The 27,212-nt window shown below is 40.4% G+C and overlaps 1 protein-coding gene across 2 annotated transcripts in view; it reads left to right on the plus strand.

The window, feature by feature from the left end:
• The window catches only part of ptpn13 (protein tyrosine phosphatase non-receptor type 13), a 280,945-nt gene that overhangs the window by 22,397 nt on the left and 231,336 nt on the right, over positions 1–27,212 (plus strand). For both annotated transcript variants that reach the window (XM_078543989.1, XM_078543998.1), the window contains exons 3-4: positions 18,769–18,938; positions 22,667–22,732. In XM_078543989.1, the coding sequence (XP_078400115.1) occupies positions 18,769–18,938; positions 22,667–22,732 (236 nt within the window). The remainder of the gene's footprint in view (positions 1–18,768; positions 18,939–22,666; positions 22,733–27,212) is intronic.

The raw sequence follows: 27,212 nt of genomic DNA on the forward strand, positions 1-27,212 counted from the left end.
AATTCAATGAAACACGTCCCCTCAAGTGACTGCGTCACATGAGATGGGACATGTTTTTAATTTCAAAAGAAAGTTTTTATTTAATTTGTAATAGCTTTAGGAACCCTCATCCTGCTCATGGATGAGGTTTTGCTAAAAAATGTAAAGGCCGCTGGGCCTTTTTGCTTGCCCGCCAACCATTAGGTTAGACGGGCAGTGTAAACTTCAACTTAATTACCTTCTTGATGGTCTTAATAGGCCTTTTAATTATCTGCGGGCGCGCAGCCGACTCCAGTGCACGCCTGCCAAACAAAATATCGCGACAGTGCGCGGTGACGTTGGGACGCACACTCGACATCATTGCGTGTCATTTTACGTAGCAGTATGTCGGGCGCACGCTTGCACGCTGAAGGTAAAATTCTGGCTCATGTTTACCTGGTATTTTCTTAAACGCCTCAACCACTCCATATGGTAGCATGTTCCATATTCTACCACTCTCAGGTTAAATAATCTGCTCTCCCAATTGGACTTATTGGTGGCTATCTTATATTTCTGATCCTAGTTTTAGTCTCCCTATAAGCAGAAATATTTTTTCCACATTTACCCTCTCAAACAGTCACGTCATCTTAAAGACGTTGATCAGGTCAGCCTCCAGTCCTTTTTTTAGCCTTTTCAATCCTTCCTTAAAAAATCTTGTTTATTTTGTGTTGAAATGTGTATTAAATAATTTAAGGACTACGTAAGCATGAGAATTCAATGCAGTTTGGTACTAATTCAGAATCTGATAGACAAGTTAAGCAGTAACAGATTTTGCAAATTGGATCTGCTGCAGTTGATGTTATTCAGTTAAGTTTAATGCTCAGGAATGGTTTCATGCTACAACACCACTCATATGTTCTGGAGCTGCATTGGGAAATGGTTCTGAATATTTCCTGTTAGGGAAAGCACCTCACAGAGTTAAGAAAGGAAAAAAGATACTGTGGTAACAACAAAGGACAGTCTTCTGCTTTCCTACTTGTGCCCTATCTGCACTTAAGCAGTTTTATGAGCATTAGGCAGGCAATGGCTCTCGTGAATTTTAAACAAGAATTTGAATTGTTAAGCTCTGCTTTTTTACAGTTCCTCTTAATTCATACAAAAAACATGGCTACAGATCTGTGAAAACTGCTTGAAGAGCTGGCAATGGATATGTTAATTCACTGCTGTAAATTTACTTCTGGTGACAGCTAGTGTTTCTCATACTGTGGGCTCAGATTTCAGAAAACTTGGCATAAACAAAGCACTCCACGATACAAAAGTTTATGGAAAACACAATAATATATTTCACTTTGAAAACTGGCCAGTCTGTTAATATTCCTGGCTTGAATGGGAGCTGAATCATCCATTTTTAAAAATTCCCTTATTTATGAGTGTGAAGAAGGTATTCCACATGTTCTAGTTTTCATTCTACTGATTTTTTTTTTAAATGCATGTCACATTGAGGGATTGCGTTGCAGGATAGTCATCTAGTACTGGATCATTAAATAATTTAAAGAAGACTACGTTTGCCTTAAATCTTAGCTCAGTTTACCAGAAATGATCTAGATCTGAAATTGTACCAACATCAATAGCACCCACAATAGGGATTTATCTCAATGTGGTGCTAATTTGGACATAAAGCAACATAGATTGACAGCTATTTGAATCCCTGCTTCTTGCTTCCTTCCTCTCCACTGCTTCTTCCTTTTCTTCTCGTGCCTAGAGGTGCAAGAGGCAGACAAAGCATGTGCTTACATCTGTTTCTGTGGCTAGCTTTTCCTGGAGTGGGTGGCTGGCCTGTCGCCAGAGGCTATAACTTGAGGGTGCCACTCCACATCAAGTGTGGCTGATCAGGAGACTGTTCTGCTCTTACTGCCTCCCCTATGTGCATTGGAAGGATTTATACGATTTATGCACATTATGAATGCACCTTCCATGGCTGTCAAGTCCTAGAGTGAGACTCGAACGAGGAGCTTCTGGTTCAAAGGCAAGGACACTACACACTGTGGCACAAGACCTCCCTATGTCCACTGCTTACTCAGCTGCTATTCCATATAGTCATACATTGCCAGTACCCATAATAGTTGTGCAAGTTGTTATGCCACAGGTAGCCAGTTGAAGTTAGTACTGGAGCTAACCTTTACTTAGTCAAACATTTATTCACAGCATAAAACATTGCAAGCATATACCTCTTAACTTAGCCACACCAAAGCTTCAGTAAGTGTCTCTTTCGAACAGCTCAAGTGAAAGCCCAATTAATGCCCTCCACCTGCATGTAACTAAACAAGTAAAATGTTACTTCTGGGCACAATTTCAAGATTACAAATATATCCTTTTATAATGCTATGAATAGTGGGCTAAATGTTCTGGTGTCCGGATCATCTACTTACCTGGGTTAATTTGAACAGGATGCCTGGGAAGTCCTTACTTCTTGGTCATCCTTTTGGAACTTCTGCCCCTCCCATGGCCCTGAGTAAATGTCAAGCCAGTGTGTCATAGGCATAATTCCCTGGGAGAAAGCAAGAGAAAAAACCTTACTTAAGATAAAAACCTGCATGTTTATTATGGCATGGAGCATAGGGGAGAGACCAGATATGGTGCTACTGGACACAAGCCCATTGAAAATTAATTAAAATGGACAGGTGACCTCAGGAAGAAAAGATAAGAAGCCTAAGAATGTGGAAAACAAACTGATGGAAAATGAGGTCATCTATGCCAATCAATAGTATAATTTTACTCAGTGGTCATACATGCATTTTTGTTGCTAGATATGTACAGTTCTGTGCTTTTAAGTGCATTTAGGTTAATGATCTGTAGTTGAGTAAAGCACATAAACCAATGACTTGTAACTGGACTCTGGATTTGAAAAAATTGTTCCACCTGAATATTGAATTGTACCGCATTAGTCACAACTTGCATCACCTGGTGTGTGGCTGGAAGTGCTATTTTAAGTTTATGCATAAATAGTTAATAAATACACTTAATAAATCTGAATGTTTGACTTCAGTGTTTCAAGAACCTTATTGATTTTGAGGAGTAGATAGAACAACTTCCATGAGTAGGATCTTCCGGTTGGCGAGTGGGGATGGGGCCCGCTCGCAGACGCGGGGTGTCGTTGGGTGGAACTTCCGACGTCACCCCGCATCATTTCCATTTTCAGTCAGCTGCGCGCCCGCGGACCTGTCAACGGCCTATTGAGGCCATAGAGAAACTAATAAAAATCATTAGTGGACCTGCCCGTCCAATCTTAAGGTTGGAGGGCAGGCCGGGAGCTCTGACGGGCTTCAGAAAAAGCATGAAACCTCATCCATGGGCGAGATGAGGTTTCATTAGGGGATTTAAATTTTTGATAAAGGTTTCAGTTAAAGCTATGGACATGCCCCAACTCATGTGACAGTGTCACACGAGGGGACATGTCAGGGAAATTTTTCTATCATTTTTGTCGCAAATTTTAATTCGGAGCCGATCTCCCTGAGGCAGCACTTAGCCTCAGGGAGATCTGTGCGCTATTTCGAGCACACTCCCGGCTGAGGGAATCTCCTCCACCCCCCCCACCCGCACAGGCAGCGCTTCCTGGCGGACGTCACACTGGTCATGTAAAATGGCGGCGCGCCCCCGATCGGTGGGGAAAGTTTTTCCCCATAAGTGACTTTTTCTTGATAGATCCTGTTGCCAGTGTTTTGTTTAAGCTGGCATTTTGGAGATGCGCACGATTGCTATGGATTTAAGTTGTACAAGACTTCCCCATTCCAATATTGTGGCAAAGAACCTGACTGACATCAAAGACTTGCTCATGGGAACAATTTAGCATAGATAGAGGATCGGCTGACTAACAGGAAAGAGTCAAGATAAATGAGTCATTTTCAAGTTGGCAACTTGTAACTCTTGGGGCACCACAGAGATCAGTGGCGGGGGCTCAATCATTACCTCCCCTGCCTCCCGCTTTCTGGTTTCCTGGGACCTGGCCTACAAGAGTTTAAAAAAATAACATTTACTTAAAATGAATGCAGGCAGCCTCCTTTAAAATGTTTTTATGACTGATTGGCCTCTTGAGAACAGGTTGGTTGCCCACTCCTGATTTGCTAATGTAATAAATGGGAATAGAAAGATTGAGGTCAGATTGTTCACTTCTTCTTATTTATAACTCCCCCACCCAGTGCCCGACTTCTAATGTTTAAATTTCATTATGCCTCTTTGTAAAGACTGTATAAAAATAATAGCCTAGTAGCATTTTCAAAAATAAGATGCCATCACCAATATTTATTGTGTACCATGTTGTTTTTTCAGTAAATTCAATTTCTATGGGGAATATAAATCTTATTTTCAAGTCAAAGGTCAATAGATTTTGGGTACTAAGGAAATTAAGGGATATGGGGATTGTGTAGGAAGGTGGACTTGATGGTCAGCCATGATCTTATTGAATTATGAAGCAGGCTGAAAGAGCCAAAGGGCTTATTCTTGCTTCTATTACTTTGGTTCTTATGATAAAAGTAATAATTTACATAGGCAGGAACAGGGGCACAAACATTTCCAAATTTGTGCATTTGTACTGGGTTGAAATGCTTTGTGTATTTTTGTACAGTGAAATGTATTAGAAGTACCACTTCTAATCATCAACTTTTATTGTGTAGCATGCCACAAACGATTCAGATAATTACAGAAATATAACCAGATCAGCAGTCATCTGCAGAATGGGGTGCAAATTACCGACTTATCTTCACCTATTTATTGTGACAATAGTTACATATAGAATTATAGAATTTCACAGCACATGAACTAGCCAGGTGTCTCATCATGGCTGTGTTGGCTCTTCAAAAGGCTGATCCATTTATTCCTATCCAACAACAACAACTTGTATTTCTATAGCACTTTTAAGATAGTAAAACATCCTTGTATGCGTTACAGGAGTGTTATCACAAAACATTTGAGACCGAGCCACATGAGGAGGAATTAGAGTAGATGACCGAAAGTTTGTTCAAAGAGGTAGGTTTTTAGGAGCACCTTAAAGAAAGAGAGAGTGGCTTATGGAAGGAATTGCAGAGATCACCACGGCTACTGAGAAAGTTAAGTCTGATATCAAATTGAAAGAAAAGCCATACAATGTTGAGAAGATTGGCTGGTAAGACAGAAGATTGGGAAAATTTAGAAACCAGAAAAGAATCACCAAAAAAATAGAGGGAGAAAGTAGATTGAGAGTATACCAGCAAAAAATATTAAAAACAGACAGTAAAAGCTTTTGCAAGTATATAAAAAGGCTAAAGTAAACATTGGTCCCTTACATGATGAGACTGGGGAATTAATAATGGGAAACAAGAGACTTTGTACAAATGTTTTGTATCTGCCTTTATATCAAAGGCACAAAAATCATCCCAAGAATAGTAGAAAATCTGCGGGGCGGGAAAGGGAAGTAGGAATTTAAAACAATCACTTTCACTGGAAAAAAGGTATTAGGAAAACTAATGAGACTAAAGGCTGATGCATTCCCGGGACCTGACCTAGGGTCTTAAAAGAAGTGGATGCACTGGATGTAATCTTCCAAATCTCCCTAGATTCTGGAAAGGTTCCAGCAGATTAGAAAACTGCAAATATAACACCACTATTTAGGAAAGGAGAGAGACAAAATGCAGGAAACTGTAGGCCAGTTAGCATAACATCTGTCATTGGGAAAATGCTGGAACCCAATATTAAGAAAGTAATAGCAAAACATTTAGAAAATCGTAATGCAGTCAAGCAGAGTCAGCATGGTTTTTTGATAGGGAAATTGTGTTTGACAAATTTATTAGGATTCTTTGAGGATGTAACAAGGCTAAAGGGGAGCCTGTGAATGTAATGTATTTAAATTTCCAGAAGGCATTTGATATGGTGCCACATAAAAAGGTTACTGCACAAGATAAGAGCTCATGGTTTTGAGGGTAGTGTATTAGCATAGATAGAGGATTGGCTGACTAACAGGAAAGAGTCAAGATAAATGAGTCATTTTCAAGTTGGAAAATTGTAACTTGTGGGGCACCACAGAGATCAGTGGCGGGGGCTCAATCATTACCTCCACCACTGAAGTTCGGCCGAGGTAATATTTTTGCTTCTGGCTATAAACAATATATCGCCAAAACTAATGAATGGATTTCAACAAAACTTGGTAAACAGATGAGGTATGGCCCTAGGAGGAACTGATTTGTTTTTGGTGAAGATGTGGATCTAGATTTGGATCCTAGAATTGTTTTAAAGGATCCGTTAACATTGGGAGATGGGGCAAATTGACATTTTTTTAGTATGTTGTAGGTTGCTTTATTTAGAATATTGTTACTTGTCTCAGTTGCTGTGGTGGAATTTGTCACAACCATCAAAATGTGAGCACTTTTCAGGTTCTTGGATGTGGATTGGCCTGAAGCTGTCTCAGTGAAACGGAAGCTCTGAAGAAAAAGATTTCTTTTTTCAGCTTTGTAGCTACAGAGCATCAACCAGGCAGGGAAAAGCCTTAAGGAAGAGCTGCCTAATTGTAATAACATTGAGTTAATGCAGTATGGTGGAGGTATGCACTCTACTGAGTGCTCTCTTCACTTGTTTAAAATCTGTATTAATGACTTTGATGAAAGGACTGAGTGTATTGTTGCCAAATTTGTTGACAATACAAAGATGGATCGGAAAGCAAGTTGTGTGCGGGACACAGTTTGCAAAGGGATATAGGCAAGTTAAGTGAGTAAGCCAAAAATTGACTGGAGTATGATGTGGCAAAATCTGAGGCTATCCACTTTGGGCAGGAGAATAGAAAAGCAAAATATTATTTAAATGACAAGGGACTACTGAATACTGCAAACCAGAAGGAGCTGAGTGTCCTCGTACATGAAACATAAAACATTAGCATACAGGTACAGCAAGTAATTAGGAAGATAAATGGCATGTTGATTGTTTATTGTAAAAGGAATGGATAGTAAAAGTAGGGAAGCCTTGCTACAACTGTAAAAGGCGCTGGTGAGGCCATGCCTAAGAATACTACATACAGTTTTGGCCTCCTATTTAAGGAGGGATATACTTGCATTGGAGGCAGTTCAGAGAAGGTTCACTAGGGCTATTCCTGTGATCAGGAGGTTGTCTTAGGAGGAAAGATTCAGTAGGTTGGGCCTATCCTCACTGATGTTTAGAAGAATAACAGGTGACCCTGTTGAAACATATAAGATCCTGAGGGGGCTTGAAAGAGTTGATGATGAGAGGATGTTTCCCCTCATGAGGGAATCTAGAGCCGGGGGCATAGATTCAGAATAAGAAGACACTCATTTAAGGCAGCAGTGAAGAAGAATTTCTCCCCTCAAAGGGTCATGATATTCAAGGCTGCGATAAACAGATTTTTGATCTATTTAGAGCACAGGGTTATGGAAAATGGGCAGGAAGGTAGAGTTGAGGCTAAGATCAGATCACCCATGATCTTGTCTTTGTCTTTGATTTCTGCTGCATACTCCAATCCCTTAGCTACTAACTCGATCTTTCTCCCTGAAATTACTGCAAATGGTTTTCAATCTTGGTGTCATATTGGAGCCCAAGGAGAGCTCCCAACCACATATTACTAAGACTGTCTAGATCAATCTCCATAACATAGTTTGGCTCAGCACCTACTTCAGTTCATCTGTAATCTTATGCCATGCCATTGTTACCTCTAGACTTGACTATTCTAACACACTCCTAGCTGACCCCCACATTCTATACTCTGCAAACTTGAAGTCATCTAAAACTCTGCTGCCTGAGTCCCAACTCTCAAAACTTGTTCACCCATCTTCCCTGTTTTCCCTGCTATTGCCTCCTAGTTAAACAAGGTCTTGATTTTAAAAATTCTCATCATTATTTTCAAATTGCTCCAGGGCTTTGTCCCAACTTATCTCTGTGATCTCCTCCAACCCTGCAGTGCTCCAAGATATTTGTGCGCCTCCAATTCTGGCCTCTTGAGCAGTCCATTTTAGTCACTCTACCATGGCAATATTGCTTCAGCTGCCTAGGCCCCAAGCCATAAGAACACAAGAACTTAAGAAATACAAGTAGAAGCAGGTCATACAACACCTCAAGCCATTCAATAGGGTCATGGGTGACAGGAGTTGACGATAAAATGCTCAGGAAACATTGTAAAAACAAGCTATGGTTGGATTATGTCAATATTTCGCTACCTACTATCCGACCAGTTTCAGTAACTGAAGCTGAGCAATTTATATGGTTGTTATAAACATGTCAGGACTTGAACTGTCTATAATCATCATAGAATTTGCTCAGCAGTTTGGTAAGTAGATATTGAGGATTAACTTTGTTGTGGAAATGTTTTGGGGGTGCAAACAGACTCTTGTATGTGCATTTAAATTAATAGGCCCTATTGCTTTGTTAAGTGTCACGTTGTACTCCAGCTGATGGGTAGGAATGGGCAGTCAGCATCATTATCTTTTCTGTTGTTACCTCAGTGCTGCTTTGTGATATCCTGGCAAAATATGTGCTTCTGGAGGGTGGGGCTACTTTCTCACTCATGGAGCACCTAGTTTCTTACATTGCTTTTTCTGGTCCTAGGTATAAACTGACAAAACCAGTTCATCATAGGGCAATTCAGACTGGGACTGAAACTTCAAGGTCTTTGTGAAGTACTTACGTTTGTTCTTTCTTTGTCAAAATCACAACTTTTGCAGTTTTCTTTTGTAATTGATTCCTTCAAAAAGGTCTTTTTTGTCTTTATACTTAATAGTCTGTTTTACGGGTTACATGGTACTCACAGATACATGAATGAAGGGTCTTATGCAGCTTTGCAGTCTTTATACTTGGGCAGTGCCGCTCATTAGCAGGTTCAGGCCAATTTCACTGGGCAACTTGGGAAAGAGAGTAAGGAGTCAGCTTGGGCACTTTGTTGAGGAAATAGTGTACAGCTAGCTCACCTGCACTTTTTTTTATTATTGAGGGCATGAATAGGAGCAGGAGTGGACCATATGGCCCCTTGAACCTGCTCTGCCATTCAAAACAATTTTGGCTGATCTACTGCCCGTTCTCCATATTCCTTGATTCCCTGAGAGACTAAAAAGCAGTTTATCTCAGCCTTGAACATACTCACTGATGGAGCATCCACAGCACTCTGGGGTAGAGAATTCCAAAGATCCACAACCCCCTGAGAGAAGAAATTTCTCCTAATCTTAGTCCTAAATAATTGACTCTTTATCCTGACACTGTCCCCGTTTCTAGATTCTCTAGCCAAAGGAAACAACCTCCTTGTCTACCCTGTCAAGCCCATTCAGAATCTTGTACGTTTCAATGAGACCACCTCTCATTCTTTGAAGTATAGGCCCAATTCACTCAGCCTCTCATCATAGGCCAACACTCTGTTCCCAGGAACCAATCTAGTGAACGTTTGCTTAACCACTTTCAATGCAAGTATATCCTCTCTTAGATATGAAGACCAAAACTGTATTCAGTACTCCAGGTGTAGTCTCAGCAAATCCCTATACAACTATAGCAAGACTTCCTTATTCTTGCACTCCAATCACTTTGCAATTAAAGTCAACATGCTATTTGCCGTATCTCATGCTAACTTTGTGTACCTTATATGAGCACAGCGGGGGCTGGTTAGCTCAGTTGGCTCAATGGCTAGTCAGTGGATCAGATTAATGCCAATTGTGTGGGTTTTGATTCCTGTTCCAACTATGGTTCAGTAAATAATTGCCAAGGACCTGCTTTTGGGCAAAGAGCTCAAGAAGAAGATACGAATACACCCAAGTCTCTCTGAACATCAACATTTAGAAGTTTCACACCTTTCAAACATATTCTGCTTTTCTATTCTTACGACCAAAGTGAATAACCTCACACTTCCCTATATTATACTCCATCTGTCACCTTGTTGCCCACTCACTTAACCTGTCTATATATCTTTGCAGCTTTTTTGTGTCCTCCTCACAGCTTACGTTCCCACCTAGCATGGATACATTACTCTCAGTCTATTTGTCTAAGTCATTAATATATATTGTAAATAGCAGATGCCCCAGCACTGATCTTTGCTGCACTCCACTTGTTACAGCCTTCTCTTACCTTTGCATGGCCCATCTCTGACTCTTCCCTTTCTCGACTTTGCTGTCTCCATTTCTGGGATAGGCTATCGATAAATATTCATTAAAAGCCCACTTGCTCCCATAGCTACTTCAACAACACTTCCCCCAGCACCCTGTGCGGACTCCATTCCATTCTTCCAGTTTCTCTGTCTCTATTGCATCTGTTCTGATGATGCAACCTTCCATACCAGTACTTCTGATATATCATCCCTTGAATTTACCTCCTACTTTTGCTTGACTGGGCCCTTGACTGTGTCCCATGCATTTCTTGCACTTGTGCTCTCACCCCATCCCCTCTCTCCCAGCACCATGATCTCAAAAATCCTTGTTCTCAACTTCCAGCCCACCAGCCTCTGCATTCAGTGGATCATCCTCTGCCATTTCTGCTTCCTCCAGAGTGATGCCACCACCAAGCATATCTTCCCCTCCCCTCCCCTCTTATCCCAGCATTCCAAAGAGATTGTTCCTCCCATTACACCCTGGCCCACTCCTCAGTCACCCACAACACCCTGTTCCCTTCCCATGGCACCCTTCCATGCAAGTGAAGGAGATGTAACACCTGCCCTTTTACCTCCTCTCTCCTCACCATCCAAGGCCCCAAACACTCCTTCCAGGTGAAGCAGTGATTTACATGTAGTTCTTCCAATTTAGTCTGCTGTATTCAGTGCTCATAACACAGTTTCCTCTACACTGGGGAGACCAAAAGCAGATTTGGTGACCATATAGTGGAACAGCTCTGTTCAGTCCACATGCTTGACTCCGAGCATCTGGTAGCCTGAGATTATAATTCTCCACCTTGCTCTCATGCTGGCATCTCTGTCCTTGGCCTGTTGTAGTGTTCCAGTGAAGCTCAATGTAAGCTCAAGGAACAGCATCTCACATTTTGATTAGGTACTTTATAGCCTTCTGTACTTAGCATTCAGACTGTAATTTCTGACCCGCCCACATTTTGTTTCGTTTCTTATCATGTGTCAGTCTTAATCCTGTAATCCCGTTTTTCTCGTTTTTGCTTTCGGATGGCAGCTCTTCATTATTCTGCCATTTACACCTCCTCTGGACTGCATCTTTTGTTTCTTTACTTGTTTCATTTTACTCCCTTTTGCTCTGCCCACCAACTATTCTATCAACTAATACTGCAGCCTAGAAGGGGGCAATTAGGTAACAGTCTGTCCCATAGCCACTGACCTAGAGGATAAGGGTAACAGTGGCGATGAATTGGAGGGAGACGTGGGTGAGGCCCACATTGAACCCCCTACTATCTGGCTAACAAACACAGAAATACGAGCGAACTTGGGCTCATTCACCCGCCTAACTACAGAACAGTGAGCAGATTTGACAAGGCTATTCACTGCATTTAAAAGCCTGTATAGAGATAAAACAGGCTGCACCACACTAGCTCTACATCATGTGGATGCGGGAGAGGTCCCTCCCATAAGGCAACATCCATATCGTCTAGGGCCAGAAAAGCTGGCCCAGGTTCAGGAGGAGATTAACTACATGCTGGAGCACCAACTAATAGAGCCTAGCAACAGTAGCTGGAGCTCCTCAGTTATGTTCACGCCCAAGCTGGATGGCTCCACAAGGTTCTGATTGACTACCAAAAAGTTAATGTAGCGACCAGAGCCAACTCCTACCCGATACCTCTCCTGGAAGACTGCATAGATAGGGTGGGTAAAGCAGCCGAGATTACCAACATAGACTTACTCAACGGATACTGGCAGGTTTCCTTGACCATCGGCATGATGCAAATCTCCACCCTCGCAACTCTGGATGGGTTATACCAGTGTCGAGTCATGCTATTTGGACTCAGAAATGCCCCAGCCATCTTCCAAAGACTGATGAACCAGGTAGTGGCGGGTTTATCCAATTGTGTTGTGTACCTAAATGACCACCTAGTGTACAGTGACACCTGGGAAACTCACTTGGAGCAACTGGAAGCCCTTTTTCAGAAAGTACAGTCAGATGACCTTGTGGTCAGTCTCACAAAGAGCAAGTTCGCTAAGGTTCAGGTGACCTACCTACCAAGTACTGCCCAGAGCTGCAAAAGTGCAAGCAATAGCCCAGTTCCCCATTCCCACAAAACAGGAAATCATGAGATTCTTAGTGATGTGTGAGTTCCACCACAAGTTCGTCCCAAACTTCAGCACGGTAGCTGCCCGCTGACAGACCTACTACAGAAAAAAGCAAAGGCAGTATAGACCGAGAAATGCCAGACAGTTTTCAAAAAGCTGAAACTATTTTAGTAAACAAACCAGTGCTAACAGCTCCAGTCTTTAACCAAGCATTTAAAATAGCCACCAATGTGACTGGCACTGTAGTCGTTGCTCTGCTCCTTTAGGACGACAAATCAGGAATAGAGACACCAATTGGATACTTCTCCCGAAAAAACTAAACAAAAATCAGAAATGATATTCCACAGTAAAAAAGGAAACCCTAGATTTATTACTGGCTTTCAAACACTTGAGATATGTCTAAAATGAATACAGAGGAACCATAGTCTATATTGACCACAACTCTTTAACCTTTGCAGAAAAATTCAAAATTCAGAATGCAAGATTATTCCATTGGAGTTTGTTTCTCCAACCATATCACCTAAAAATCATCCATATTATAGGGAAATTGAATGTGATTGCAGCCGTCCTATCTAGAAGTTAGAGACCCAGTTAGGACTGAGGAGATACAAGAAAAGACACTAATCAAAAAGGGCTGCCATGAGTCTCCTGATGGCTGATACTGTAAAGGTGACCACTTTTCTGGAAAGTTTCTATATGGATTACAATGCAGACCTTTTAAATGGAATTTCACGCCTGGGAGGTGTCAAGGCCCACTTCGAACAGGGACACTCTTGAAAGGAAGGCATTAAAGATGCAAAGTGCTGGACTTTGATCAAATACTCATCAGACATTCAAAACCCCCCTGTGGAGGATGGAATAACCCATATTTCCTGTTGATTTATATCTTGAACTGCGTCGAAAGGTTTTGCTGATTAAAAAGATAAAAAAATTGGGTTACTTGGTCTACAACAATGAATTTCAGACATGCTAATTGAATTCCTTCATGGGGATGTAAAGAAGGAGGAGTTTCAAAATTAGTTCTGCCAAGCAGTATCAAAGAGAAAGAACGAGCAGGAGGAGAAAGAAATTTGACTGTCATCTAAAAAAACACTACTGGAAAAAAGTAGGAAAGATCCCGCGCTCTTGCGCTTGCCCTTGCCCTCGTGCTCGCTCTCGCCCTTGCTCTTTCTGGAAGCTAAATAGATGTCTTCAACAGAGTTCAGACCTGAGCAAAGTCAACTCCAGAATTTTACAGGAAACCACCTAACTTCAAACAGCCGCAACATTGAACAATCTATACCTCAAAGACAAGCAAAGGACGTAGTTGTATATTCTTTTAACTTTCTATTGGATTCTAACTGTCTTGGTTCTGATATCTGTGTGTCTGTGTCTTTATTATTTTTTCCTCGGGTGCAGTAGCGAATAAACATACTCTTTCTTTGACTTAAGAAAACCTGATTTGATTGGCGCCTTATTAACAAATAAACGCATTTGGATTGAAAAAGGCACTTACAGGGAAAATAAATTTTAAAACCTTTGTTGCGACCAACCGAGGGGGCTGCATAGAAGGGGAGCCGCCAACTCACTCCTCACCCAGTCAGAACAGCTATATTAAATACAGCAGGCCAGGCTGCTATGTGAATGGTCCATTTTTCCAAGAGCCACGTTGCCTGTGCACAAACAGTAAATTTCAGATTTATTCATGCCAGCATTGCATCCATAAATAGATGGGGAGGACAAGCTTGCCTGAGAATGACATTACCCTGTAATTTTGAATCTTGAGGATGTAGTTTTGTTCATTTTTCATCGTTGTTTATATTTTTATTGGCTTTAAAAAAACATTAAGCTGACCTTTGTAATTGTAAAGTTGATGTTACAATATTTTACTGTGATGACATGCCTGTTAAAATGTTGCAGATCTTAACAATTTCTTGAACCTCAAATATATTTGTTCGTGTACATAATAGTTATTTTGTGTGGATGTTATAAATCGGGAATCATTTTAATATCTTAACTTAGAGTTCATATGGGTTGGGGCTTAAATGGCCAGACGTAGTAGCAATAGCTTTATGCTGTTTGTGGTAAAAAAAAAACTGTTACATAGGTTCTTTTGAGTGCAGGATCTCAATCCCAATGTAATATTCACTAGTTTTAGGACAAGTGACTAAATGTAGTAATAATGGTTTGTCGTGGCCGCTGAAGGCATACAGCGTGTGTCAGCAATCAATGGAGAATAAATGATGAGGAAGATAATTAGTTTGAGTAAGATCAAACCTCCTTTTGTAGTTTAAGAAGTCTACATTGTAAGGTCTTATAACAGTATAATCTATACTTTAGAGATGAAACATTGTTTTTAAAAGTATATGTAGGCTATCAACTCATACTTGTTTCTGACTCCCCAAAGAATGTCTGTGAAGATGATTTCTACTAATGGTCTAAAATTTTCATTATCATTGCACAGAGATGCCACAGTGTGTTTCCATCAGGAATTGTTGACACTTCGAACTTTTTATTTTGGAGGGAAACAAGCCAGACTTTGAATACAATGGACTGATTTACGTTATATGTTAAGAGCTTTTGCTTGATTTCCTTTTGGAGTGGGAGGGTGGGTGAATGTCAGTTGTATCCACTTCGAAGTTTTAGTTGTGATTTTCACCTCTCTCAGGACATTTTAGTTTATATCAAATTGTTGGAGGCAGTGGCTGTGATCATAGTAGCCTTTTTATGCTCCTCTACTTGTATGGTTTCTTGCTGCATAATTTACACTTGCTTGGCACTTTGTTCTAACTGTGTCATTGGTTTTTTCTTTTCCGTTTGATGAGTGGTGGTTTCTGACCTGGGCAGGGTAAAGTAATGACTGAATATTATGTTTGTAAAAGTCATATAACTTTTATATGTACTGTACTCATGGTTAAGATCAGAACATAGGGGGTCAGGGGACGATTCACAGAGTGGTTAGCAAGTTGGCTACAAAAAAAAACCAAGAGTAGGGGTCAAAGATAGTTACTCAGATTGACAAATGCTGGGAAGTGGTTTACTACAATGATCAGTGTTGAGGCAACTTATCACGATTTATATTGACAATTTACCAATTTGGACTCTGGAACCAGGAGTGCAATTTTAAAAATTTGCTGATGACACCTTTTCCTCCTTACCTCACCTTTGGGTGCCAAATTCAGTTAACGTATTCCCTTTCCTATCCTGGCTGAGATCTATTAGCTCATCATAGACCAAAGATCAAACATGGAGCTTCCTGCTCTGTGGGAAACAGGAGATAAAATCAGAGAAGAGCACCAAGGTGCTCAGATTATTGGGAGAGATATCACTAGAATGGGGATTAGTAAATTAATATCTGGGGTCAGAGTAAAGGAGAAACTAATAGTTTAAATCAGGGTTACTGTGCATGTACTTGAATGTATTAAGTAAGTTTGGTGAGTTACAGGCGCGGGTTGCCATGTGGAAATATGGTATTGTGGCTATAACAGAAACCTGGCTGAAAAAAGGGTTGGAGAGGAAGAAAAGTGGGAGGGGTGGCGGTGTTGATTAAGGAGACCATTGCAGCGTTGGAGAAAGAGGACGTCCCAAAGGAGTCAAGGACAGAATCTATTTGGCTAGAACTAAGGAACAAAAAATGTACCATTATATTGCTCGGTGTAGGTTACAGGCCATCAACGAGTGGGAAGGATATAGAGGAATAAATTTGCAAGGAAATTACAGAAAGGTGCAAAAATTATAGAGTACCTATAATGAGGGTATTTCATTATCTGAATATAGACTGGAATAGTAGTAGTGTAAAGGGCAGAGAGGGGAAAGAGCTCCTCCAATGTGTTTGGAAAAATTTTCAACAGCAGTATGTTTCCAGTCCGACAAGAAAGGAGGCACTGCTAGACCTGGTTCTTGGGGATGAACTGAGCCAAGTAGATCAAGTGCCTGTAGAAGAACATTTAGGGGACACTGATCATTATATAATAAGGTTTAGGCTGGCTATGGAAAAGAACAAAGAACAGATCAGAGTAAGAGTAATTAACTGGGGGTAAGCTAACTTCGATGGGGTAAGAACATCAATAAATTTGAGTCAAAGATTAGCAGGAAAAATGGTACCTGAACAATGGGTTACTTTCAAAGAAGAGAGAGTTCAGGCACAGTCAAGGTATATTCTTGCGAAAAGGAAAGGTAGGGCAAACAAATCCAGAGTTCCATGGTGACAAAAGAGGTTTTGTAGAAATTAAGGTAAAGAAGAAAAAGTGTGCCTATAACAGATGTCAGGCAGAAAGTACAATTGGCTGAATACAGCAGGTTCAGAGGGGAGGTGAAAAAGCAAATAAGAGAAGCAAAGAGAGGGTATGAAAAGAGACTGGCAGCTAACATGAAAGGGAATCCCAAAAGTCTTCTATGGGCACATAAGTAGTAAAATGGTGGTAAAAGGAGGAGTAGGGACTAAAAAGGGGATTTACAGCTGAGGTGTTAAATTAATACTTTGCATCTGTCATTACCAAGGAAGAAGATGCTACCTAAGCCATAGTGAAAGAGGTGGCAATTCAGAAACTAGATGGGTTTCCAGTTGATAGGAGGAGGTATTGGATAGGCTGCCTGTACTTAAAGTTGATAAGGCACCAGGACCGGACGAGATGCATCCAAGGACACCGAAGGAAGTGAGTGTGGAAATTGTAGAGGCACTAGCGATAATTTGCCGCCTTTAGACTTGGCTGGTGCCAAAGAATTGGAGAATTGCAAAAGTTACACCCTTGATCAAAAAAAGGTGTAAAGCTAAGCCCAGCAACTACAAGCCAGTCAGTTTAACCTCCATGGTGGAGAAACTTTTAGAAACTATAATTTGGGACAAAATTAATAGTAACATGGACAATTGTGGCTTAATTAAAGAAAACCAATATGGATTTCTTAAGGGAAAATTGTGTTCAACTAACTTGCTGGAGTTTTTTGAAGAGGTAACAGAGAGGGCTGATGAGGGCAATGCTGTTGATGTGGTGTGCATGGACTTCCAAAAGGCATTTGATACAATGCTGCATAACAGACTTGTGAACAAAGTTATAGCTCATGGAATAAAAAGGACAGTAACAACATCGATACAAAATTGGTTGGGTGACAGGAAACAGAGCGTAGTGGTTATTGGATTTTCTGGGGCTGGAGAAGGCTTGTAGTGGAGTTCCTCAGGAGTCAGTGTTGGAACCCTTGCTTTTCCTGATTCTCTATTAACATGACCTGGACCTTGATGTACAGGGCACAATTTCAAAATTTGTGGATGATATGAAACTTGGAGGTATTGTAAACTGTAAGGAAGTTAGTGTAGAACTTTGAAGGGAAATAGACAAGTTGGTGGAATGGGTGGGCAGGTGGCAGATGAAGTTTAATGTGGAGAAATGTGAGATGATTCATTTTGGTAGGAAGAACATGGAGAGACAATATAAAATGAAAGAGGGTGCAGGAGCAGAATGACTTTGGTATATACATGCACAAGCCATTGAAGATGGCAGGACAGTTTGAGAGAGTGGTTAATGAAGTATACAGTATCCTAGGCTTTATTAATAGGGGCATAGAGTACAAGAGCAAGGAGGTTATGCTCCTTGGACATTGGTTTGGAGTGCAGAAAAGATTCATGAGAATGGTTCCAGCGATGAGGAACTTCACTTATGAAGAGACACTGGAGAAGTTAGGACTGTGTTCATTGGAGAAGAGAAGGCTGGGAGGAGACCTGACAGAGGTATTCAAAATCATGGGGGGGTCTGAACAGAGTAGGTAGGGAGAAACTGTTCCCACACACGAAAGGACAGGGAACAAGAAAGCACAGGTTTTAAGTAATTGGCAACTGAAGCCAAAATGATATGAGAAAGAACTTTTTCATGCAGTGGGTGGTTAATGTTTGGGATGCACCACCTGAGTGTGTGGTGGAGACAGCTTCAACCAAGGCATTTAAGAGGGAATTGTACTGTTATTTGTAAAGAAATAATGTGCAGGGTTACGGGGAGAAGACGTGAGAATGGCACTGGGGGAAATGCTCATTCGGAGAGCTGGTGCAGACCCAATGGGCTTAATGGTCTCCTGCACTGTAAAAATTCTGTGATTCTGTGATAATGTAGTGACCCACCATGTTCATTCACCTTGCAAGCTTATGTGGTGGGATAGTTTTCCTATCATCGTGTGGGTAGAGATTTAGTTACGCACCATTAGTTTACTTTCTACCCAACAGCAGAGTATTACTAGCAATACAGTCAACTGGGTAGTTTATAACGTCGCAATACTTAATTACATTGTCATCTTGATGCTTAATTAAATTTTGGCTTTTCCAGTACAATCTAAATAAATATTGCAGGGTTTTAGTAGTAGCTAAAGTGAGCAGCTTAAAAGAACAATGCAGGCAGTAATATGAAAATTGAGAAGGCAGTTGTTGGTGAAGAAAAGAAAGTTGCTATTTTAAAAAAAATTGAATGGTTGAAGAAGCATGGTAATGCTCAAACTGCTCATTACAATAGGTGTCATTTACCTTGCCTTTTCCTCAAACTCAGCAGAAATATATAATTTCCTGATGTGGAGAGCCGCTTGTATACATTAGCAAGGGTGTGGGGTGAATGGCGGGGCGGGGTTGCTTGGTGCAAGGTAGGTCAGATGTCTATGTAATTAATTTGTTGGCATTTTTTCTACAGCTGACCCTATTGCTCTAGGTTTTATCATCTCTCCCTGGTCTCTGCTGCTGTTACCCTCTGGCAATATTTCTTACACTGATGAGAATGTTTCCAACCAGGACCTACGAGCATTTACAGCCCCTGAGGTTTTGCAAAGTCAGACTTTATCCTCGCTGTCACATGTTGAAAAGGTATGGAACTGAACTATCAGCTGTGTGGGAAGCTATAGTTTCTTAAATTCACTATTTGCATGATCATAAAGCTGAAATGAGAATGCTGTCTGGCTAAGACTGAGCCTTTCTATAATTGTTGCAAGTAAAATAAACTAATGGCTCCACAGGCAGAATTTTACTGTATGCTAAGACAATGGAACATGTGGAATTATTAAAATACAAGTCTACAAAAACTAGTTACAAACAGAATTTAAATTGCTGAATTATGTTTGCATTTGTTTGGGGAATTAATTGTTTAGCTTTAAACGATCCTGGTGGCGGGGGGGGGGTGTCCTCACCAGGTGTGCCTTGAGAAATAACGGGCATGCTCTCAGTTAAAATTGACAGTCACAGTAATGGGAAGATGGCATTGATGCAGTTAGCTGCTAAAGGGGTAGACACTTCTAAACTTTGCCTATGGCTATGCTTGGAGCTGTCGCAGTTCATGTTTGAATCACCCCCAATCAGCTTTCCATCCCTGTCACAGATCCAATGGCTCTTAGCAAAGCTACGAATAACACCCTATGTGACTGTGACAAACATAGACTTTCCCTCCTCGTTCTTCTCAAACTGTCTGCAGCCTTTGACACGGTTGATCACACCATCCTCCTCCAACACCTCAAGATTGTCCAGCTGGGTGAGACTGCTCTCACATAGTTCCATTCTTATTTAATCATAGCTGCAGAATTACTTACAATGACTTCTCTTTCTGCTTCTGCACTGTTACCTCTGGTGTTCCCCAAGGATCTACCCTTGGCCCATCCTAGTTCTCTTCTACATGCATCCTCTCAGCGACACTATCCGAAGGCACCGTATTAGTTTTCACTTGTACACTGATGGTACTCAGCTCTACCTCACTGCATCTTCTCTCAACTCCTCCGCTCTTGTTAAATTATGAGATGTTTACCTGACATCCAGTACTGAACAGAAATTCCCTCAATTAATAATTGGGAGACTGAAACCAATGTTTTTGGTTTCTGCACCAAACTTTGTTCCCTAACTACTGATTCCATCCCTCTTCCTGGCGACAATCTAAGCATAAGCCTGTCTGTTCGCAGCCCTAGCATCAGATTTGATCACAAGATGAGCTTCCGGCCTCCTATTTGTGCCATTACTAAGATCACCTATTTTCGCCTCCGTAGCATCACCTAATTTCGCACCTGCATCAGCCCACTTGCCACTGAAAATCCTCGTTCATGCCTTAATTTCATCAAGACTTGACTATTTCGATGCACTCCTCGCTGGTCTTCCACATTTTACCCTCCATAAACTTGAGGTCACCCAATACTAAGCTGCCCATGTCTTAACTCGCAGCAAGTCCTGTTCCCCTATTGCTCTTGTGCTCGTTGACTTATATTGGCTCCCAGTCAAGGAACCTCTGTTTTAGCCAATCATTGGATGAGATTGTCACACAACAGTGAAGATGGCCATTGGTTGCAGTAGTAAAATTAGTTTACATGCAGCCTTGCCAAAAATGCTTTTAACTTTTTTTTCCAAAGTAACTATGGGTAGACTCTTGTAGAACGATTCACAAGTTAATGATTAGCAGAACTGACTGGAAATAACTGCTAAGACAATCAATAAAAATAATGCTGGAGGGATAAGCAAGCACATGTATTTGAGAGATGTGAGTAGGCAGTGAAAATAAGTGAAAGCATAATTGCTTTCATCAGGGTGACAATAAAGCTGAACTGTTCAGGACAGACAATACATCATGGCATTAATATCATTATCTCTCCTCTCTTTTTCTGTTTCCTTTCTCTTTATTTCTTTCACATTTTGGGGGGAGATGGGGCACTGCAGTATTTTTTTCTCCCTAACTGAAGGGCGCTGAGGCCAATTGTGAAGTCTCTACCACTACCTCAATCCTGATTGGCTAACTCATCATGAACCACGGGTGGAACTTGATATCCTTCTAGTTTACACAGCTTGGCTACTCACCACCTGACAGGCTGTGCCACAAGGGAAGTTGAAACATTGCTTTGATTATTTTCTTGAGTGCCTGTGGTTAAACATTGAGCCATTAGGTCTTCAGAGGACTCAGAAATTTGACCTCCTTCTTCACTGCCTCAGAAATAATTTACAGTTTATTGAGTTTTAATCCACGACTTGTTACCTGGGAGAGAAGGTAACTTTAAAGTGTGAATTTCTAATTAATTCTTGGTCGATAACTAACTTAGTTTCCTTAGTTTGGCAAATAATAATTTAAAACTGTAGTTATAGGAAGTTCTGAAGATGAAGAAATGTGGTGGCTCATGGTGGAATTTGATTGTCTTAAAGTGATGGACTTAAAGTGTTATGGACTAAAATATTTTTTCAGCTAGTTCCCTCGGTCAGATATAGAATGCTCCCTCTACCCTTTTGTCAGCAACTAGCAGTAACATTAATCTTCAAAGATTGCAGTAACACTGTTAGTTTCTTCATTTCCCTCATCTACCATGTAGTCTCTCCAAGTTTGACTGTTATGTGCAACTTTAAGTAGTTTTATGCCTTCGACTATTAACCAGTATAAATTCCATTCGTATTGCCGAAACTCTTTTCATGTAGGAGCTTTGGAAGGGAGAGAGAGAAACACAAATGACCACAGCAACAAATTGCATTTTTAAAGTGTCCTTTAAATTTTAAAATTATTCTGAAGTACAGCACAGATGGAGGCAGTTGAATGAATGAATGAACACCAAGCCATATAGGACTTGTGGCCAAGAAGATGAATCTTGAGAAGACTTTTAAAGATTGAGAGAAAAGAGGAGGGACTTGAGGAAGCAGTTTCCAAGAGAATAGCCAAAATTCTGCCAGAAATGATGGAATGAAGGGAAGGACCTTGCACCTAAAGCACTGAGTCATGAACTGAAAGGAAGGACATAAGGGAGAAATTGGAGTGAACTTGCTTCCCATTAGGCTGAGTAAGATTCAAACCCAGATCCATGAGATGGAAAAATAATGCCCTAATCCACTGCTCTACCCAGTCAGAACTCAATGTCTAAAATTTTATTCAGGAAAATTGATCTGTTATCTTAACATGGAGTGGATCATTAGTGTGTTCCAGGATGCAACAGGTGCAAGGCAAGGGGAATTATTTGTAGTGGTGTGATGTTCAAGCTTAGTCTGCAGCCCAGGTTGCTACGTGTATTAAAAATCTTGTTCATAAGTGAGCTTAAGTTAACTGGTGAGCCTCCACCATCTTAATTTTGGCCCTATGTGTGGTCTGTAAAGTTAACACCGGATCACGGGCATCTGATTTTCAATTTACTCAAACAAACTTGTTCCTTTTTTGAAAAAACAGAGCAATCCATATATTATCAATTTGTTTCAATTTGTGACAATTTAAGATGAATCACTAGGATTATATTAATGTGACATCTTCCAGGTATTGCACTACAGAAATCTTGGTGAAGAGCAACTCCCCAATTATCATATTAGCCATAGCTGAAGAATAACAGTTGGACTAAATTGATTAAATTTCCAAAACTGAAACTGTGAAGATTTGTTTTGTGGCCTATTTGTTCCAATATATGTTGGAGAGTTAAATCTTTTTGTTTAGGACCTCAATGTAATGTGTAAAACAAATTATTGAAAATTATGACTAGCAGGAGTTGTGTATTCTCAATGCTTAAATATTACATTGATATTAAAATGTAACTTTGATTCTCAGCTCCACAATTTTTATTATTTTGCAAACTGTATTGAACTGTGACTTGTTTTTGCAGATGCATGTGTATTCTCTTGGAATGACTTTGTATTGGGGAGCCGATTATAAAATACCTCTGAACCAGGTAAGTGTAATGTACGTTTGAACCAGGCACATTAAGTGTATGTTATTTATTTTGGGGAAATGTCCCAAATACAGTTGTGACTTCAAGGCTGTTATTTCAGGGGAAGCCAAAACCCCTTTGCTTCTGCATAATTTCTGCATTTATGAGGGTGCATTTTTCTTGATATAGTGGCTTCCCGCCCATTCTCTCGCCCACTTAATGTAATGGAAAGGAACCAAGTCTGTACTCACAAAACCCTCCACGCCATTCTCGAGTACCAGACAGATAGGGATCAGCTTGCTGGGGTTTTGTAAGTTCTGCATGTTCAATTGTTTGGAAATTGCAGATAGGTATGTATGCACAAGTCTTGTCTCACTGACCTGTGCAACTGGGCTATGTGCCTAGCCAGCCCACAGCCTCTGTCGCCGCTGCGGTATTTTGTATTTGCCACTGTAGATGTTGTTTCTGGAGTTCAAACTTAAGAGCTATCTATTTGGCACAATAAAGCAAAGGAGCTATTTTATTTTGCCGTATCTTCTAACATTTCTTTCAAGTTTCACGTGAAACATTTATACGTTTGTAAAAATTCTGGATAGATATTGGTCGGAAGCCACAGTTATTTATTTTCACTAGATATGTGAATTGACTCAGTTAAAAGTACTAACCAGCAATGAAGAAGCTTTATTCTTTGCCCACAAGCTGCAAAGAATACAAGAGATCTTGCTGCTCTCAGCAGTGGGACTTAATTACCTAAAGAGGGTTTTCATTTGGTAAACAAGATTTTAGGAATTCTGAATTAGTGAAATGAATGTTTGCCAAGAAATTAGTACTGCAGTTTAACCTTATTAGCCTTTTGATTGCTTTGTAGAGTCCACATTAAATACCTTCAAAGATGTTTCACCAAACCACAATTTTGTGCATGTGCGCGATGCCTTTATTATCCATAGATTTCATAGATTATAGCTTTATACAGATCATGCGTTTATCATAGAAAAAATATTTCCAAGTGCCTTTGGAAGGGGAGGGGGCAGCTGTGTTATGTTTGCAAATATGCAAAATAGATTAATAGATGAGAAAGAAGTGTGAACGTTCTTTATTGATGATTAAAGCTTGAGGAAAACTTGGAAACTTATAGGGGACAAACAAACACAAAAGGAAGCCTTGAAAGATTGGACTCAGCAAATGAATCATCACAAGCCAGTGAGGACCACTGCAACCAGATAGATTGTTGACATGTAGAGGGAACAAGGGAATGCAGGTACAGCAAGTAATTAACAAAGCTAACAAAATGTTATTGTTTTTTGCAAGGGGAATTGAATACAAGAGTAGGGAGGTTATTCTTCAGTTATGCAGGGCATTGGTGAGACCACAGCTGGAGGACTGTGTACAGTGTTGGCTTCCTTATTTAAGGAAAGATGAAAATGCATTAGAAGCAGTTCATATAAGGTTTACTAGATTAATAGCTGGAATGGGTGGGTAATTTTACGAGGAAAGGCGGGACAGACTAGACTTGTATCTGCTGGAGTTTAGAAGAGTAAGAGGCGACTTGAGTGAAACATGTAAGATCCTGAGGGAACTTGACAGGGTGGATGTGGAGAGGATATTTCCTCTTGTGGGAGAATCTGGAACTCAGGGTCACTGTTTCAAAATAGGGGTCACCCATTAAGGACAGAGATGAGGAAAAGTTTTTTCTCTCAGAGGGTTGTGAGACTTTGGAATTCTCTTCCTTAAAAGGTGTTTAAGGAAGAGCCCTTGAATATCTTTTAGGCTGGGGTAGATGGAGTCATAGAGGTCTACAGCACAGAAAAAGGCTCTTCGCCCCATCGAGCCTGCACCGGATTATTGACAGGCATGGGAGAAAAAGGTTATTGGGGATAGGCAGGAATATGAGGTTCAAATCAGATCAGCCGTGATCTTACTGAATGGTGGAGCGGGCTTTAGGAGCCAAGTGGCCTAATTTGAATGTTTGTATGTAAATAGGCATATTGGATAGATAAGGGTGAAATAAAAGGTAAGGAAGCTTGTACTAACAAGATCATACCAATGAGGAAATACCAGATACTAATGATAATAGGACAAAAACGGGACATCGGCGAAAAGCAAATTCTGGAAGAAGATGCAAAACCGGAGGCGGTGGATGGGACAAATGTACAGACTAATGACAGGGAGATTTCAGTTCTTAGGGATTTTTTGCTCATGGATTTGAAGGCCCGTTTTTTTGTAGCTGAAATCCACAGGTTGGGAAGTTCTTTGAAACTAGCACAGTGCATATATTAGAAAGATTAGAAAGGAGACATGAAAGGACCCAGAGATGGCAGTAGATGAAGGAGTGAAGGATGGGGAAGAAATAATATAGGTATTGTAAAGTTCTCACATGAAAATGTTGCCTTGCAAGTCAAAGACAAAGAGCGCAAAATAATGTTCTTTGGCTTACTTCCAGTGTTGAGTAATGGAGAGAAGATTGCCAAGAAAATTGAGGATGTAAATAAGTTATTGGCAGCCTGGTATGAAAATAATGAAGATACCTTTTATAAGTAAATGGGAATATTTTGGAACAAAAGCTAATGCAGGAAAAGTGGGATGCACCGAGACAATGCAGGAACTGTTTGGAAGAACTATAGAGCCAAAAATCAAGAATTCACTAAGCTAGATAGACAGGGAACAGGAGCACATGGGAATGAAAATGAATCCCATATGATACTGAGCATGGAGTGGAAGGTAGTCAACAAGGCAGGCAGCGTGATGCAGTTGAGAAACACACAGGAGCCAGATACCAGGCACAACAATTGCATTTATATAGCACGTTTAACATAGGAAGCATCCCAAAGTGCCTTCAGAGGAGGAGTGCTGCATCAGGGAGAACTAAAAAAGAAATAGACAGGATTGGAAATTAAGAGAGATTAGCAGAGGTTATTGAAAACTTGGTTGAAAAGATGGAACGTGAGAATCTAAGGTGAAAATTGCAGAGGTAGAGTGGTTTAGTGAGAGAATTTCAAAAAGTAGGGCTGAGGCAGCAGAAGGCTTTTAATAGGACAAAAGAATTGGCCAACATGAGGGCCTGATTTTACCCGTAGTAACAACGTAAATTGTTTTCTTGGCAATCTTCTCTCCATTACTCAACACTGGAAGTAAGCCAGAGAACATTATTTTGCGCTCTTTGTCTTTGACTTGCAAGACAACATTTTCATGTGAGAAATTTACAATACCTATATTATTTCTTACCCATTAACAACGTAAGTATGAGAAAAACACTACCGGATGGAAACTGTTATGGCAGTAAGAATATCAGAAACCTGACTGACCACAGAGGATAGTAATGAATGCAACATGTCCTAAAGATAAGCAGATAGGAAAGACATTTATGTCAGAGACAGCTGGGAGATTAATAAAGTTGATCCTGTGTGAGGTAAAAGTTACAAAATGAACTACTCTGATTGGATATTTGATGTGAAACAAATGAAACTAACACCTGCTACAAACTACCAGGTCAGAAAAGGACAGCTATGTGCTCTATGATGAGATAAGGATATTTTCAAATGTGAAATTAAAATATATTTTCCGTCAGTCAAATTTAATTTGGGTGCTTATTATCAAGGATTCAATGGGCAGGAACACAAGAGTACTCAAATTTATCATAATATGAAATTCAGAAATGCTGAGAACCAGGAGCTGGGTCATAATCATTAAAATGGTTAAGTAACTTCACACATTTTGCTTAAGCTGCTTAATTGGCGAATAAGCCTGGGGAGCTAGGGGAAATTATTCAGCAACACAAGTAGAAGACAAATGGGAATAAAATGGACATCATTTGGCATGCAGGAGAAATACATACCTAGAGATATGAGCATTTCCTAAACAACACAATACTAAACAGATGAAATTAAAAAAAAGCAAAATAACAATGATATCAACTTGCCTTTAATATAACGCAAAAGTCTCAAGAAACTGGACAAAAAGCATGTTAGAAACAGGTGTTGTGCCAGGAAGGAAGAGATTAGGACCATGAAGAGCTTGAAGAAGGGTCATACGGACTCGAAATGTTAACTCTGTTTTTCTCTGTACAGATGCTGCTAGACCTGCTGAGTTTTTCCAGCATTTTCTGTTTTTGTGTTGAAGAGATGAGTATTGATAAGGTTAAAGGTAGTGAGAAAGGTACAAGGGCGAAGATCTTTAGGAATTATTTCAAAGAGTAGGACTAAGGCTGCTGTAAAACAGTGCTAGGGCAAAGACTGGGTGGAATGAACACTCAGCTAGAACCAGAAGAATGGAATATTTGTGAATGAATATAAAGGTGGAGCAAATATAGGGTTTGATGAGGTCATGGTGGGGGGATTTGTAGATGAGGATCATGATTTTGTCTTGAATACCTTAGAAGACAGGAATGCTAGGCTAGTGAGACTTAACCTGGGACAGAATGTGTGACAGAGTTTTGGACAAGTTGGAGTTTCTGGAGGCTGGATTATGAGAGGCCAACAAGAACATAGCATGTTTGAATCTGAAG

Source organism: Cetorhinus maximus, chromosome 1, assembly GCF_964194155.1.
Source record: "Cetorhinus maximus chromosome 1, sCetMax3.hap1.1, whole genome shotgun sequence".
Classification (NCBI taxonomy): domain Eukaryota; kingdom Metazoa; phylum Chordata; class Chondrichthyes; order Lamniformes; family Cetorhinidae; genus Cetorhinus; species Cetorhinus maximus.